At 34.4% G+C, this 16,950-nt stretch overlaps 1 protein-coding gene across 1 annotated transcript in view; it reads right to left on the reverse strand.

Annotated features, from left to right (window-relative positions):
- The window catches only part of LOC150100483 (mitochondrial intermediate peptidase), a 225,233-nt gene that overhangs the window by 144,507 nt on the left and 63,776 nt on the right, over positions 1-16,950 (reverse strand). Inside the window, exons 7-8 of the mRNA XM_090402664.1 lie at positions 11,735-11,940; positions 3,594-3,654 (exon numbers count right to left, since the gene is read on the reverse strand). Of these exons, the coding sequence (XP_090258790.1) occupies positions 3,594-3,654; positions 11,735-11,940 (267 nt within the window). The remainder of the gene's footprint in view (positions 1-3,593; positions 3,655-11,734; positions 11,941-16,950) is intronic.

The raw sequence follows: 16,950 nt of genomic DNA on the forward strand, positions 1-16,950 counted from the left end.
ATGTAAACATAACTATGGCCATTCAGGCTTGGCTGACCATGTTTTGGACACCACCCACAGAGTATCATGGAAGAAAACCACCATGCTCCACCACAGCAAATTCAAGAAAGAGAGACTTTTCTTAGACGCAGCAGCAGCTCTCAGAAACCAACCAAATCTTAATAAATACGGTTGCATTAAGCTTCCGAAGATTTGGGAAACACTCATCACCAGAGGTCCCACCTTACATTCCAGGCCACCTACTACTGCCCTTAGAGGGCGCTCCACCTAGACTTTAGTGTCACCCACATGGTTGGGCTTAGTATTGTAAGATTTGTGTGTTCATGTTACATTAATTGTTTTTGTAATCCCCGTAGATGTCCTAGTGACTAGGACTAAATATAGGAAGTATTAAATTCTATTTTAATTCTTTCTGAGTGTTGTAAAAAATCCATTAAGCCTCCAACATGATCTCCAATTCTAGGTGACATCTGATCTGGCGTGAAAGTGGTAATGCTTGGCATTGCAAGAATGTGCTTGAAAAGAATAGATACAATGGTGCTGGGGGGGGGGGGGGTCATGATATCGGGAGGCATTATGCTTAATGGACACACCAAGCTACAAGTGCTGGAAAAAGGGACTATGAATAGTGAACAATATTTGTTGTTCTTCAACATCATGTTCAATTGTTCCATGGTATAAACACATTCGAATAATCCAAATTTACAGTACATGCTGGTTATTTTGTATGGAAAGGGAAGATATACAAAAACTAGATGGGACAGCTATGAGCTCCCCCATTTCTCCCTTTTAACCAATTTCTACACAGAACATTTAGGAAAATAAGCAATGAATACATACAATCTCAAACCAGTGGTTTGGGTTTGGCTGTGTTTTGTTAATGATATGCTTGCTATTTGGACACATGGTTCAGATACATTAGATACATTTTTAGTGCATTTGAATAGCTAACACCCTAAAATCCACTTCAAAATGAAATAGGTAGCTAATCACTGTCTGCTCACCCTAGATAGATTAATCACATGCCTTCCTTATGGTTGTTATCTTTTTTTTATTATTATTTTTTTTTTTACCATCATCCAGCTCAACAAAATGGTATCTTTAAAACCTAACTCAGACCAATTTGTTCCATTCCGATGACAGTGCTATTACCAATGAACTCACTTGCAGCACACTTTTTTAGCCAATGGCTATAATCACCAACGAATAGACAAAATACTGAATTCTCACCGAAAATCTCCTTTGTGCAATACTACAGCAAAACAGTTACTAACCCATACATTCAGAGCACATTCCAAAATACATCTAGAGTGCTTAATAAATATTAGCTCACCACATTTAAATCATATATGAAATTGGCAACTCTCATCCATTCACCTCAGTACAAACTTCCTCCTTATCACATCCAGGAGTGCATAAAGTGCCCTGTACTTGTAATCTAGCTTAATATGGACAGACAGGAAGAATAGTTGACATCCATCTGGGAGAACATAAAAAATACATTTGCCACTATCATTATGACAAGTCAGGAACAGTAGTTCTTGCCACAGATACTCATTACCACAGGATCAAATGGTAAAAAACAAAAGTGCTAGACAGAAGTCATAAGTGAGAAAGAGTGCTTTTGGAATCAGCAGCAGCTTGCAAACATTCCCCAATCTTCAACAAGTATGACTGTATCGATTTACCAAAAATCTGAGAGATAGTCATTTTAAGATCAAATTAATACCCCCTCCCCCAATCTCTCTCTCTCTCTCTTTATCCAACAATATATGTCACCCAGTAGGACTCTAGTTCCTTGCATTTTCCGTTAAATTTTTTTAAACTGGTTATCCTTTTAACTGAATTTTTGCTGTTTGTGTACCATGACAAATCATTTTTGTGCTCTGAAGATGCAGGATATAATACCAGCTAAATATCACCAAATAAGTTAAATAAATCCATGCGTATAAATAAATATTAATTATTTTCTTATTATTCTTATGTGGTGAATCTGTACCATTAAACAAATTGACATGACACTTCTGGATTTTTCCAAGGGAATCATAGGCATGTTATAGGAATCTATAGGTGTGTTATATAAACTCAAAGAGATGGCTCAAAATAGGCTTGCAATACCCTAAGATTTGGTACATAAGCCATTGTTGTTAAACTTGTATGTTAATAATTTGGAGATGATCCAGAAGGTAATGTTCAGTTATTTGGGCAAATAACAATTAAGTGTTATTTCAATGTAAGGTGTAATGCTATGCATTTTGGACTGATGACATTAGGAACAGAATATTATGTTATTGGGAATTTGATGCAAGATGCCAACAAAACAAGAGACCCTAGATAATGATGAGAGAGTTGAGGTTTAAGGATCATACAGTTAAGATGGTTAACTTACTTCAAAGAGTAACCTTCCTTATAAGAAAAAGGAGCTATTCTTCCATTTTAGAGGTCTCTGATAAGGCTACAACTGGACTACTATGTTCAGATATGGTCACATGGGTTCCATGGAGATGGAGAGATGTTTTGAGAGATCAGAGGAGGATATCAAATGTGACAGAATTCGATATATAAGGAAGACTGAAGAAATGTGGTCTTCTTTACAAAGATTGAAAAATACATATATAGATATCACAGAAATGTACAAATCTATTCCAAATCTACGATGTAGAAAAGTGGCAGAGGAATTTCATGGTATAGACACAAGTGAGATTTTGTAGCTGATGGCAGGTGGAGGAAGAATGCAGGGTTATTCCGCAAGCTGATTAAGGTGTTATTAAGAAACACGAGAATAAATTCGGCATGTGGCGAGTGTGTGGAATTAAGACACTGGTGGATGTGAGTGCCTCTTCAGTGAATATGTTCGAGGAAAGATATGATAGGGATGCAGGCAATGAGCGACAAAGAAGAGCCCTGCCTCAATGAGTCCTTAGATTCCCTGGAGAAGCCTGCATAGTATGGTGTATGTGTGTCTAATCTGATTCCATCAGTAAGTAAACAATCATATTCAAAAAAAAGAAGAGCTAAAAAGATTAACACTTACTTCACATTACAGGGTACTATGTTACCACTCTCATTTAAAAAGTGCAAATGTCACGTTCAACATGAAAAAGCTTTTCCTAATATAAGAAAAACACAGTATCTAATGAAATTAGATACTGTGTTTTTCTTATATATGAGGAATCTATAATTTTTTTATAATTACAAAAAATTATCTTTCAGAACTTATCTGATTTCTGCTTCTTTTACCAAAGATATTTGGTAAAAGGCCTGGTTAGCCAAGTGGTTAATGTATCCGCTCTCCAGCCAAAAAGAATGCAGGTTTGAATCCTGTGCGGGCATGGATGTTTGTGATTGTCTGTGAAATTACTAGTGGTGGTGGTTGGTGGTAGATGGTGTTGGTGTAGTTGCGGTTCATTGTATTTGGTGAATTGAGTGGTGGAGACAAAGTTGTAGAGTAGGTGCCCTCTCTCGATGAGTCTTTGGACTCCCTGGAGATGTCATGTAATAATAATAATTAATAATAAAAACTATTTAACACCATTAACCTTATTAAATATATTCACACTTAATATGCAAATATAGTAATTTAAAATCCTTACTGTTGCATATTTGTTAGCTCCTTTTTTCATAGAAAGCATCTCATTATAATCTTTATCAGCTCTGAAAGAAGAAAATGAAATATATATATACACACTATGTAACAAGGATATAAAATATAACCTATTTAAAAAGAGTGAAACAGTAAAATTAAATAAACTTCCACAATACTGTCTTAAATGATACCATATGTTAAACCAGTACAGAAACATTCCCATTTTAGAATGAAATTAGTATTGTCCAAAACCTAAGGGCGAATACTATTTCTGAAGATTACAACTACAAATTACCACAAATCAGATTGTGGTAATTTGTATAACTGAGATTTTGTGTACAAAATGGTTAGACATTCAAAAGTTTGTATCGCTCACAAAGGGGTCACATGGTAGCACTCAACAGTATAAAATGCAAAAGGCTGAACTAAGCAGATTGTGTTTGAAGGAAGCACTTTTCGTGAAGGAATAAAGTTGCAAACTTCGGTGTCTTGTAATTCTCAAAGACATAATCTAGATCCCTGTTCTTCAATCTGTGGTCCGTGGACCAGTGCCAGTCCAAAGAAATTTCCTGGTGGTCTGCCAAAAATTTCCTCCCAATCATGTAGCGGCCATGATTCGGGTACTACATTGTTGCAGGACGAGCGGGATGCTGCACGTGACAATGTAGCACCCAAAGTATACGCGAAGTGAGCAGCCGTCGAATGCCAGTATTGTGTCAGCTCGCCTGTCGACGACACGTCGCAAAAATTCTTGTTTTATCACGCTCATCCATATTGTTTTCTAATATTGTGTTGCAGTATTTCGGAAAACAAGTTATTTCTTTCTTAAAATTTGAAACTCTACAAAATGGAGACAAAATGTCAAACAGCAAAATCTTTTAATCTTCTTTAGTAGAGGCAAGGACAATATTCAGGAGAAAAGTAGTAATGGTACCGAAAGTATGCCAAGTACTAGTGCTTCAAGTTTAGAAGAAACAAAGAAAAAATATGTTGATACTTCAGAATGTGCAATACAAACCAAAAAAAAGAAAAGGAAACTTTGTTAGGCATTTCAACAAGGACTATTTAAAGATTGGTTTCATTGTAGCCCCTGGCAGTGAACTATCGCCACAGCCGTTGTGTGTAGTATGTTCTGAAATTCTGTCAAACGACACTATGAAACCTTCCAAACTTGCTCGTCATTTGCATTCGAAGCATAGAGATTTTATTGATATGCCACTGGACGTTTTTCAAAGATTACATGACCAGATGAAAAGTCAGAAAAGTGAAATGAAAATGATGATGACTAGTGACAAGTCGCTGCTTCGAGCGTCTTATTTAGTTGCTCTTCGAATAGATAAAACAAAAAAATCGTTTGCTATTGGTGAGGAGTTAGTAAAGCCTTGCATCTTAGATGTCGTATGAGAAATTTTGAGTCCGCAAGCCACTAAAAACCTGGAGGCTATATTGCTTTCGAACACCACCATTCAGAGGAGAATTATTGATATGGCCACCGATATTGAAAAGCAAGTTGTAGAGGGGATAAAGAAATCAAGATGTTTCGCAAATCAACTTGATGAATCAACTCACATCAGTAACCATGCTATCCTACTTTGCTTTGTGAGGTATAGTGAAGATGAAGACTTAAGGGAAGAACTTCTTTGTTGCCTTGACTTACCTGGACAGACCACTAGTTCAGAGATATTTAATGCTCTTCACGGCTATTTTCAAGTGCAGGGCTTAGACTGGAGCAAATGCGTCGGAGTGTGTATGGACGGTGCTGTGAGCATGACTGGACACCGCTCAGGAGTAGTTGAAGTTTTGTCCACTCACTGCATGATCCAACGGAAGCACCTAGCTGCAAAGAAGCTTTCTACTGAACTAAAACACTGTGATGAATGAAGCGGTGAAGATCATTAACGAAATATGTAGTCAAGCTATGAACTCCAGGCTGTTCACGGAACTGTGCGAGAGTATGGACCCACCAACATCTCCTTCTCCATGCAGAAGTGAGGTGGCTATTGAGAGGAAAGGTTCTTGCACGCCTTTTTGAACTGAGGGAAGAAGTAAAGCAGTTTCTGTGATTGCGAAAATCTGACCTAGTAGAACCTTTGTTGACTGAGGAATGGATGGCTAAGCTTGCGTATGTGGCAGCCATATTTAGCCTTTTTAACGAATTTATTATTTCTCTTCAGGGGTCTTGTACAAATATATTCACACTGAAAAAAAAATGGATGCGTTCAAAAATAAGCTGGCTCTTTGGGATAGTCACGTACAAGAGGAAGATATAGAAACGTTCCCACTTTTGGGAGAATTTTTGATTGCTGCTGATGTCAACAAGAAATTCATAATCAACATAATAAATCAACATTTAAGGGCATTAGCTGAAAACTTTAATAATTATTTCCCTGAAAATGAGGATCCTTGTAAAGATAATAACCTCTGGATTAATGATCCCTTCTTGGAAGATATAAAATCATGTGCACTTGATCCTCGTGAAAAAGAAAAGCTGATCAAGTTGTCTTCTGATGTCACTCTGGTGTCCAGACATAAAATGCAATCATTGTCTCAATTTTGGATATCACTCGAAAAAGAATATCCATCTCTGAGTTATAAAGCTATCAAATTGTTGGTCGTTTTTTGACTTCCTATTTGTATAAAAAGACTTTTTCAGCCTGTCAGTAATAAAAACCAAACAGAGAAATTGAATGGATGTTATTGCAGAGCTTCGTCTCTCAGAAATAACACTCCAGCCAATTATATCAAATTTTATAACCTCTAAGCAGCAACATATGTCGCACTAGCTAAAAATTGTAATTTTATAACATTGGATTTAATAAATAAAATACTATCTACCTTGGTTTATGTTTCTGTCTTAGTCGTCAGCCGGTCCACGAAAAATTTCTCCTATTTTCCCTGGTCCGCAGGTGTAAAAAGGTTGAAAAACGCTAATCGAGATGATTTCATGTGGGAAAGAATTACTGGAAAGCTTGAAGAAATTCGCAGAATTACAGATATTGACAGTTTGGAATCTCACATAGCATTGTACCCATGCTCTAGACAGTGTTTCAAATCAAGGGAATGTGTTCCAGATGTTTGCTAAGAGGTTGCTCTATCACAGAGCATGAAGACACATTTTTGGTTAACAGCAAAATGTAATTGACACACCATGCCAAGTCAGCTTACAGGTCAGATCCATGCAAGCACAGTTATGTGAATATCTCGACAAACTGTAGCAAGAACTTTGGAAGACCAGTAGTCTGTGCCCCTTTATGCACAGCTCATTGTAGAACATGTTTTCATGTATACATGAAAATTGGACAAGACACCAACAGGCTAATAAACTCTTTACAGATGAGAGTGGTTTTAGTCTCTCCTCCAATTCTAGATGACACCTGATCAGGCAAGAAAGTAGTACTTCTTACCATTGTAACAAGTATGTTCTGGAAAGGGATAGATACAATGGTGCTGAAGTCAATATGTGGGATATGTACCAAGCTACAAGCACTTGAAAAAGGGACTATAACTGGTGAACGATATTGCAAGAAAGTTCTTCAACATCATGTTTAATTGTTTCGTGGTGCTGTAGGCAAAGAATTAATTTTTATGGATGACAATGCCACACCACATTGTACACAAGCAGTGGAGAGACTTCTGGAACCCTTCTGGATATTAATTAAATTGAGTGGCCAGCACGCTCCCCAGATCGCAACCCCATAGAACATATAGGGAATGCAATAGGGAGGTGCATTGCTGTTTGAAATTCTCCTTCAGAAAACAAACAAAAAAGGGTTTATCCTTGCTCTGAAGGATTGGGCCATTTTGCTTCAAGAACTCCTGAATTACTTGGTGCTAAGCATGGTACGACGTTGTGAGAGCTGTATGACAGTTCAGGGTGGATTTATGCCATACTGAAATGTCTCTCCACATAATTTTCTGTAAGCACTGTACATCCTTTGGAAATTTGTAACTTTTGTCCAAAACATTTTGCAATTTATCCTGTATGAAATTTATAACACATTGTGTAATATAATTGGGGACTAAGTTTGAGGTTATACTGTGAATGGTCAAGTGTAATTTAGCACTTGTGTAAAATTGGTAATTTTTATCTGTTTTATTGTGTTATTTTTTCATTAGAAAATTAGTTTTATACTATATTAGAGTAGATTTTCATGTTTTTTAGAGCATTAAGTATCTTTATAACATATTTTTATTCTAATATTTTAATTACAGGTGTAAAATGGTGCCAAAAACTCAGAAGAAACAAAATGCTAACAAGAACAGCGAAGTAGTGAAGAAGAAGGCAGTCCCCATTAAAAAAGATATTAAAGAGAATATTGAAAATAATTTAACCTCTAAGATCACTAGGTTAAAGAAGATTATTAGACAGACAAGGGAACTACAGAAAGTCAAGCTGCATGAGGAACACAGGAAGTATAAAAAAAGTTCAGCAGCAAATTAGAAAACAAAGCATGGAATCAGGTAAGTCAGTGTGTAATAACAAAAAAATCTGGTAAGTAAAATTGATTATAAAATGAAGGATGTTATTTGGTATGGTAACTCTTTCATAAAACATACCATTGATGAACAAGTTCTAACGTCAAGTTTTCTGGTGCAAAAATTAAACATACGAAGGAAGCAAATCAAAAACCAAAAAGAAAAGTAAATGAGATCGTAATGGTAGTAGTCACTAACAACTTAACTAGCGATAAGTTCATGAGAAAGTGAAAACAGCAAGTATATTACCTTGATATGATAAAAATGAATTAAGAAGATGGGTTATGATGGCAAATGATTCGATGCATAGGATGTGTGGAGCGAATTTTGAGGGAAGATTCGATTTGTGTAAGAGGGATAGCATACACTCAAATGTGTTTGGCATCAGGAATCTTGAAAAATATTAACTGATATAAGACCTAATACAGATAGTCAGGGAAACTGAATTCTCATGATCAGAATCATGGAAATCTGTGTGTTAGGTCTTATGTTAGGTAACATAATTAACATAACATAAAAGGTGACAAAGTTAGGTAACTGTGTTAATGATGGGAATGGTTATTATTATGGAAATAATTATGAAGAGAGAAAACTTCTGTGTTTGTCTAATTTGGCCTTATCAAGCAAGTGTACCAATGTCTGCATAAGTAAGGGACTAGATAAGAATGGAGACCTGTAAGTTGTCAAAGCGTGTCATGTAGACAACTGACAAGAGTATGCAAAAGAGCATGTAGATAATTTATTGTGTGTGTACACGAATGCTAGAAGTTTCAGAAACAAAGGAGTAGAGTTTGTTGCCTTGGTTAATATATTGAGACCTCATGTTGTCAGCATTAATAGGGGATTTTAAATATCTGAACATTGATTGCATAGCTATGAAATCGCCAGTTATCCAGTTATTGATAGTTATTGATCTCCAGTTATTGATAGTGATCATGCAGTACTTACTTGGGAAGTGGCTAAGTTTATGAAGTTTATGATATGCTGTGTTCTGTGAAATGGTCTCAATGGTATCAGTTATTGGATGAGAAGCATATGACAGTGTATGGGAGGGTGTTTTAAAAATACTTAAATGATACGATAATATTAGAATATGTTTCTAGAATTTGAAGAATAAATAGAGTAGGAGTTAAATGGATGTGTAATCTAATTAAGCAAGAGTTTTGTAAGAAAAAGATGCGGAAGGAATATTGTGTGCTTAAGGATGATGTCAGTTATAATAATTATAAGCAGCAAGCCAAAAGTGTGACGTGTTGTGTGGCAATCTAAGTCCAAGTATGAAAACAAACTGGCTCTGCTAGTTAAAGACATCCCAAAAGAATTCTATCATTATGCTGCATGTAAAAGAAAGAATGAATTTGAAAGAATACTTCTACTGAGTGCAGATGATATGCAGGAGACTAATGCAGAACTGATTGTTCAACTAATGAGCAGTCACCATTTTGCTAAAAGCTATCAACCTGGTATATGCAACACTGAACTCACCCACACCATGTGTGGAAACTCATGTGGATTAGCAGGAAGTACTAGAGCTATTGCACAAACTGAATAAGAATTCTACAATAGGAACTGATAGGATATTAGCATGTATGCTTAACTGGCTATTCCCTTGACCAGGCTATATAATTTAAGTCAGAACAGGAAAGATCCCACAGAAGTGGAAAGAATGTATGGTAATCCCATTGCACAAGAGAGGTGAAAAGATTGATGTATCTGTCAATCAATTAGCATCTCAGGAGTGGTAGTGAAGATTTTGGAAAAATTGGTTACAGCACGCATTCAGAAATGGGTTGACAGAGAAATTCTACTTTGCAATGAACAACATGGGTTTACTAAGGGAAGGTCATGTTTTAGCAAATTGCTCCCATTCTATAATAATGTTACCACTGAGTTAGACAAGGGGAATGGATAAATCATGTTACTTTTGGATTTTCCTAAGATGCTTAACAGAATACAGAATGGAATTGCATAAATTGAAGAATAAGAGATTGAATTATGAAGTATTGGCATGGATAAGAGGATGGCTGACTGATAGATATCAAAAAGTGATATATGAGGGGTGTGGATCTGCAAGATTCAAGGCAACCAGTGGTGTGCCTCAAGGATCAGTCCTTGGTCCATTGTTATTCAATATGTACATTAATGGCATTGGGAAGGATTTGACATGTGATATACAGTTATTTGCTGATGATGCAGAGATAGGTAGGGTAATCAGGAGTGCTGATATGTAGTACTTGTAGAATGATTTGAATAGGAGGGAACTGTGGGCATGTGAAAATGGCTGTCATTTCAATGTTAATAAAGTCATGCACTTTGATATGATTAGATATCCAATGTCATATTATATTGGTAGGATTATGCTTGAAGAAATTGATGAGCCTAGGGATCTAGACAGGAAATTAAAGTTCAAGGATCAGATAGCAAAAATTGTAAATATATCTCACAGAATAACGGCAATGCTGAAACGAACCTTGACATGTAAAGACAAGGAAGTCATTTTGCCTCTTTACAAGACCTTGATAAGACCTCACTTGGACTATTACACACAGGTCTAGTCTCCTGGTTTCCATGGTGATTCTGATACAGTGGAGAAAGTGCAAAGGATTGTCAATAATGATATCAAGATTGTGGAATACAGATTATGAAGATGGACTGAGGATTTGTAGGCTGCAGCCACTAGCAAACAGGAGAAAGTTGGGTGATACGAATGTAGCACATAGTAGTTGAGAATGAATGCTGTCAAGAAGGGGGGGGCGGTTAGAGCTAGATTTTTCTCTTATAGAATAGTGCATGACTGGAATGAATTCAAGAACAGGTATGACAGCTGGTTGGAATAGTATGGCCTCCCTCGATGAGTTCCTGACTCCCTGGATCTCTTATAAGTGTATAAATTCTATTTGCTTCCTGCCATGTAATCTTTCTTTCTTCAGTCTATATCTCCACAGTTGAAGTCCCCATAATAATCACTGAACTGTACTCATTGTATGAATTTAGTGATGCAAACACTATAGTCTTATTAATCTCTCTCTGACTTTCATTTAGCTACTTTTAAATATTGCTTCAGTTTCTTACATTTCTCTCTGCATTATCTTAGAGAATATGCTGAATTACTTGCCAGAAATTTTCAACATGCTTTCCTTCCTTTCCATAATTATCTCTTGAATCGATTATGAAGTTCTAATTTTTCTATCCTTGAATACAACTTCAACACATGGCCCCCTGAATCAATGTTTTCTCCAGAGTCTGAAGTTGGAGCATAGCTTGGTGATTGCTAATATCAAGTTAAAGCTCAAACAACAAGAGAAGGTACAATTTCAAAGCTAAACAGATATAAGGAAACTGAATTAGGAAATCAAGAGGAAGTATGCAGCAAAGTACTTGAGGATGAATAGAAATTCATATCAAAATATTGGAAAAGAAATGAATGCCCCCCCCCTTGAATCTGTCCTTTGACAAAATGTATTCAAATGAAATGTGTTCGGTAAATTTTCTGCACGCCATTACAACAGCTGTTGAATGTTATCATTAAGCTTTATGGATATCTATGTGATATCATTGTCAAATCATAAAACAAAAAAATTATTCTGGAGTGACTTAAGGTAAAATATTTACATTACTGCATCAAAATTAAGTATTTTTTGCAAATGAAACAGATATTCTGAAAATGTATACCTTGGCTTCAGTTCTTTAGAAATGACTTGCAAAAATTTTTGAATGTTTTCTGGAGAACCTGCCATACTACCTTTTACAGCTCGGTGTGCATATGTTGGAAACCCACATAACTGAGCCAGCTTGTATCTGGATATAAGTAATTCAGTTAACAATTTATTCTGATGATCATCTGGAAAAAGATACATTCTGTATGCTGCTTGCCTTACCTGAAAAAAAGTTAAAATGCATCTTTTATTGTATAAATCAATCCATAAACAATCATTCATTTCTCGGATTTATTCATTTCTACCTTACAGGATGGTGTAATGTATTATTTGCATATTTGCAGGCTGGTTGTCAGATAGTGTAGAGGGGTAAACCATTTAGGAGGCTTTCTGATTAGCTGATGTATAATCCCATGCTATCTACTGATCGTGCCTGGACGGAGACCATAGTGGTATGTGGGAGGCACTATTAATGACACATTATAGCACAGAGAGTGGATGCTCTCTATATAGATGACAGGGAGTAAAAGAAGATGCTCTCTATATAGATGACGGGGCCTAAGAGCATCTCTTGGCTCATGTGTTAAGAATTAAGTGCTGGGAGAAACTAATGTCAAATGCTTGAAGGAATGAAACAATACTGAGAAAGGATTAAAAATATTATTTACTGTATATATCAGCGTATAGGACGACCAGCATATAAGACGAGGCCTAAATTTTAAGCTATTTTTAGGTTTTAAGCTTATGTCAGTTGTATAAGATGACACTCCCCCTCCCTATTTCTTCTTTCTTATATTAATGCAACATTACGTATTGTTGTTATATCTGTTATTTTTATATCTATTCATATCCGCTATTTTTTGGCATAGCATAGATTTAGTCTTTACGTGAATTACCCTAATTAAGTGATTAGCCCCAATTTTAATTAATTATTAATTTTATATTTTTTTTTAAATTTTAGGATTATTAAAATTGTTATCATTTAAAATCATGGAACCAACAACAAAATGAAGAAAGTGTGAAACTTGATTTAAAATAAGGGTAATTGAAATGGCAAAGCAAACTAATAACTGTGCTGCTGCAAGAAAGTTTGACATAACCAAGAAGATGGTAAAAGAATGGAAGAAGAAAGAAGTTATTTTAAAAAAATTGCCAAAGAAAAAATGTGCGATGAGAACAAGGGTCACTTGATGGCTGCAACTGGAAAATCACGTTGTAGAATGAGTATTCGAACAAAGGCAGAATGGTTATCTTGTTACAAGAAATATGATTAGAGCATATGCACTAAAATGGTCAAGATTGAATCTGGATGAAAGTAGAATTTCAAGCTACTTCAGGATGGTGTAATCATTTTATGAACAGATAAAATCTGGTAATATGACAAAAAACGAAAATTGCTCAAAAATTACCAGCAGATCTTGACCACAAATTTACCAGTTTGCATAAATTTATTATTCAGTTGAGACAAGAACATAAATTTCTACTGTCAAATATTGGAAATATGGATGAAACTCCTATGAGCTTTGATATGATAAACAATAAAACAGTGGAGTCTAAAGGTAGTAAGAGTGTGCTAGTTCGAAGTACCGGTAATGAAAAAACAACGTTTATGGTTGTGTTGTCATGTTTGGCTGATGGACTCAAGTTAAAACCAATGATCATTGGTTTTAACTTATATCATTATACCGCCTGGCTACACAACCAGGTGGTATAATGAAGAAACGCAGTTTATTAGTATGAGATATGTTTCGTAGTCATTTAACTGAGAATACCAAGTCTTCTAGAAAAAAATAACACAAAAATTGCTGTTATATCAGGTGGTTTAACTTCTATATTGCAACCACTAGATGTCTGTTTGAAACAAACCAATCACATGCAAGAAGAGTGGAATAATTGGATGTTGACTGGTGAAAAATCATTTACAAATGGTGGATCTATGCGCGCTGCATCACTTGATATGTTGTACAATTTTGTGATCAAAGCACAGAATAAAGTAAAAGTAGAGACTGTAATAAAATCATTTAAAAAGTGTAGTATCTCTAACCTTATGGATGGTACAGAAGATGACCAGTTGTGGGACACTGATGACAATGAAAATGAAATCAATTCACCGGATTCGAACTGGGATCCATATGACGATTATTTAAACAATAAATCTGAAGAATATCAGGTTCATCTTCATTAACAGATGAAGAAAATTAACATGAAAATTGAGGTTAATAATTTTTTTTTTTTTTAGGACTTATATGTATTGTAATATTTTAAATAAATTTATGTAACAAAAAATTAATCTGATTTGTTTATAAATACTGCCTATTTTCTTATATAATGCTGTATTGTAACTACCTAAATGTTCATCCACGAAATTAAGCTTTTCTTTTTATACTTGCCGTATAAGAGATGACCCATGATTTCGAGGGGGTTTTCTGTAGTATTTGAGAGTAGTCTTATACGCCAACATATACAGTAATTCTTCTAATATTTCATCTCAGTCACTGAGCATCATCTGGGAGTACAATATGAGATTTGTAACACACACAAAGGTAATGCCAAACTGAGTGAACACATGGATGAAAGACTAGAGTTCTAACTAGATGGGGGAGAGTCTTCTGTGGGTAACTGTTGGCAGCCTAGGATGTACACTAGAATCTCAATGTATTAGTGTTTCCCATATTTTGGAAAGTTAAATGCAACTATATTTATTTAAATTAGGCTGATTTCTGAGAGCAACTGCTCTCAGAAATAACAGAAGCCCATAATAACAAAGGCCACATGAAAAAGGGATCCTGTAAACTCCAGGATAAGGGAGGAGGGTATTTGACTTCTGGAGAAGCTAGAAAGGAATTTCATTTTCAAACTGGATGGAAACTTGTAGGTCAATCTGGAAAAGAAGTCTTGCAATTTTCTTCTTGCAAGATTATATAAAGAAAGTTATAAAGCCAACATTCAGTCTGAACTTCAACAAAATGATTTGCTTTAATCTTTCCCAATTTTGGGAGACTATCCTAAGTAACATTGCTCATGCCTGTGTTCTTAAAACTGTAATATTTAAATTTATTTCTTGAATTCTAATAACTGTAGATGGAGTTATCCTTCTGCAGTGAATAGCATATATTGTGATATGCTTGCAATTTTAAGTGTTGTACAATATATCATCATCGTGCTTGTCAAGAATTTAGGCCTAGAGTGGCCTGTTCTGGCCTCAGAAGTTATCGTTGAATCTCTCAAGACGTCCTGGTTTTCTTTTTCCTCATGGTTTGTAATTTAAGGGTTGTTTTGATAATCTTTCTGTATTCATTCTTTCAATGCATTCCATCCATTTATGTTTATATTTTTTAATTTTTTCTATTACTGATTCTTGGTTTAATTCTTTCATAATTTCTTCATTTCTTTTGTGATCAAATAGGGTATACTTTGTAATTTTACTCATAAACTTCATTTCAGCTGTCATTGATCTTTGTTTGTCTTTTTTTGTTTTATTGTCAAGATTTCACTTCCATACAATAGGACTTTTAGGGCTAACATATTGTATACTTTTAGTCGGGTTTCTTTTTGAACTAGGCTAGGTTTAAATATAGAGTTAATTACACCTGATATTTTTAAATATTTCATGATTTTAGGTTTTATCTTTTTCATTTGTAATCATACATCCTAAGTAGTTAAATGAATTCACCTGTTCTAAAAATCTTGTTATCTATTACTATGTTAGTTCTTACTGGATCTTGTCCTTTAAAGGCCATCGTTTTTGATTTTTCTGTCAATATTATCGTTCCATAATCTTGGCTATCTCATTTAAATTTAAAATATCTTTCTGTAAGTTATTTTCAGAATTTGTATTTATTATTTGGTCATCAGCAAAAAGGAGAGCGTTTTAGTTCACAGTAAAGTAAGAGAAAGTTTAATACCTTGATGGAAATTTTTATTCCATTTTATTATTATTTCATTTAGATAAATATTAAAGAGTTGCTGAAAGAGAACATCCCCGTTGGACTTCTTGGTTTATCTCTCTCGTACATGATAGTTCATAATTTAATCTTATTTATATTTGATTATTTTCATATATACTTATGATAGCTTCAGAATATTATTTGATATTTGTCTCTTTTAATATGTTAAATAAAATACTTCTTTTATCTTTGTCAAATGCTTTTTCAAAATGAATAAATGTAATATGTGTTTCTCAATTGTATTCTCTTCTTTTCTCTATTATTAATTTTAAGCAAAAGGCCAAGTCAATACATGATCATCCTTTTCTAAATCCATTCTGTACTTGTAAAATAAAGTTTTCAGAATATTTTATTAGTTTGTTATTTAAAATTCTGCTATATATTTTGTAACAGGAATTCAGAATACTCATACCTCTAATTTTTAGGGTCAACTCTACTACCTTTTTTAAAGATAGGGATCACAATTGCTTTTTTCCATTCTACTGGTGGGGTACTTGTTCAATAGATTTTATTTAAAAATAATAGGAATCTTTCTTTTTTTGAATCTTATTCCTGTATATTTATATAATTCTGAACCTAACTTATCTTCTCTAGGTGATTTTCCATTTCTTGTTTCTTTCAGGCTGATTTCTAATTCTTCTTTAGTTATTTCCTTTTCATTAAATGTTTGCAGTTATCTTTTTTAAAATATTCATCCATCAACAATTCTGTACAGAAATTTAGAAATTCCTCTCATTTCAATTTGGTGTTTAATTTTACGGTTTCTTTATCTGTACTTAAATGTTTAAAAATCTTATATACATTGGGTCTTATTTTATATAAATCATGTTTTAAATTAGAAACAAATTTGTTCCATGATTTTCTATGTCCTTCTCTTTTATTTTAGCTATGGCTCTTATTCTTTTATATTCTATTTCATCTTCTAATCTTTTACTGCTTAACCATTTATAATATGCTTCTTTTTTCATTTTGATTATTTCTTTGATTGTATCATCCCATAACTTCAGTTTTTTTCTTTTAATTGAATTTTATGGTCTTTCCTAAGCTTTCATTTGTTGCCGGATTTAGTATAATTTTTAAATTAAGCCATTCTGTTTCTATTTCTTCATTTTGCTTTATTTTATCTAAATATTGGTTAATTCTTTGTTCATATAGCCATTGGGCTATATGAACAAAGATATATGAACTTCTGATGTATTTGTGTCATTTAATAATCTAGTTTTATAAACAAATGTTGTAAACTTTCTTTCTGTTCTTGTTATTTGTAGCCATTTAGGTGGTAATC

This window comes from Typopeltis vanoorti, chromosome 13 (assembly GCF_054136105.1).
Source record: "Typopeltis vanoorti isolate ZY-2024b chromosome 13, IOZ_Tvanoo_1.0, whole genome shotgun sequence".
NCBI lineage: Eukaryota > Metazoa > Arthropoda > Arachnida > Uropygi > Thelyphonidae > Typopeltis > Typopeltis vanoorti.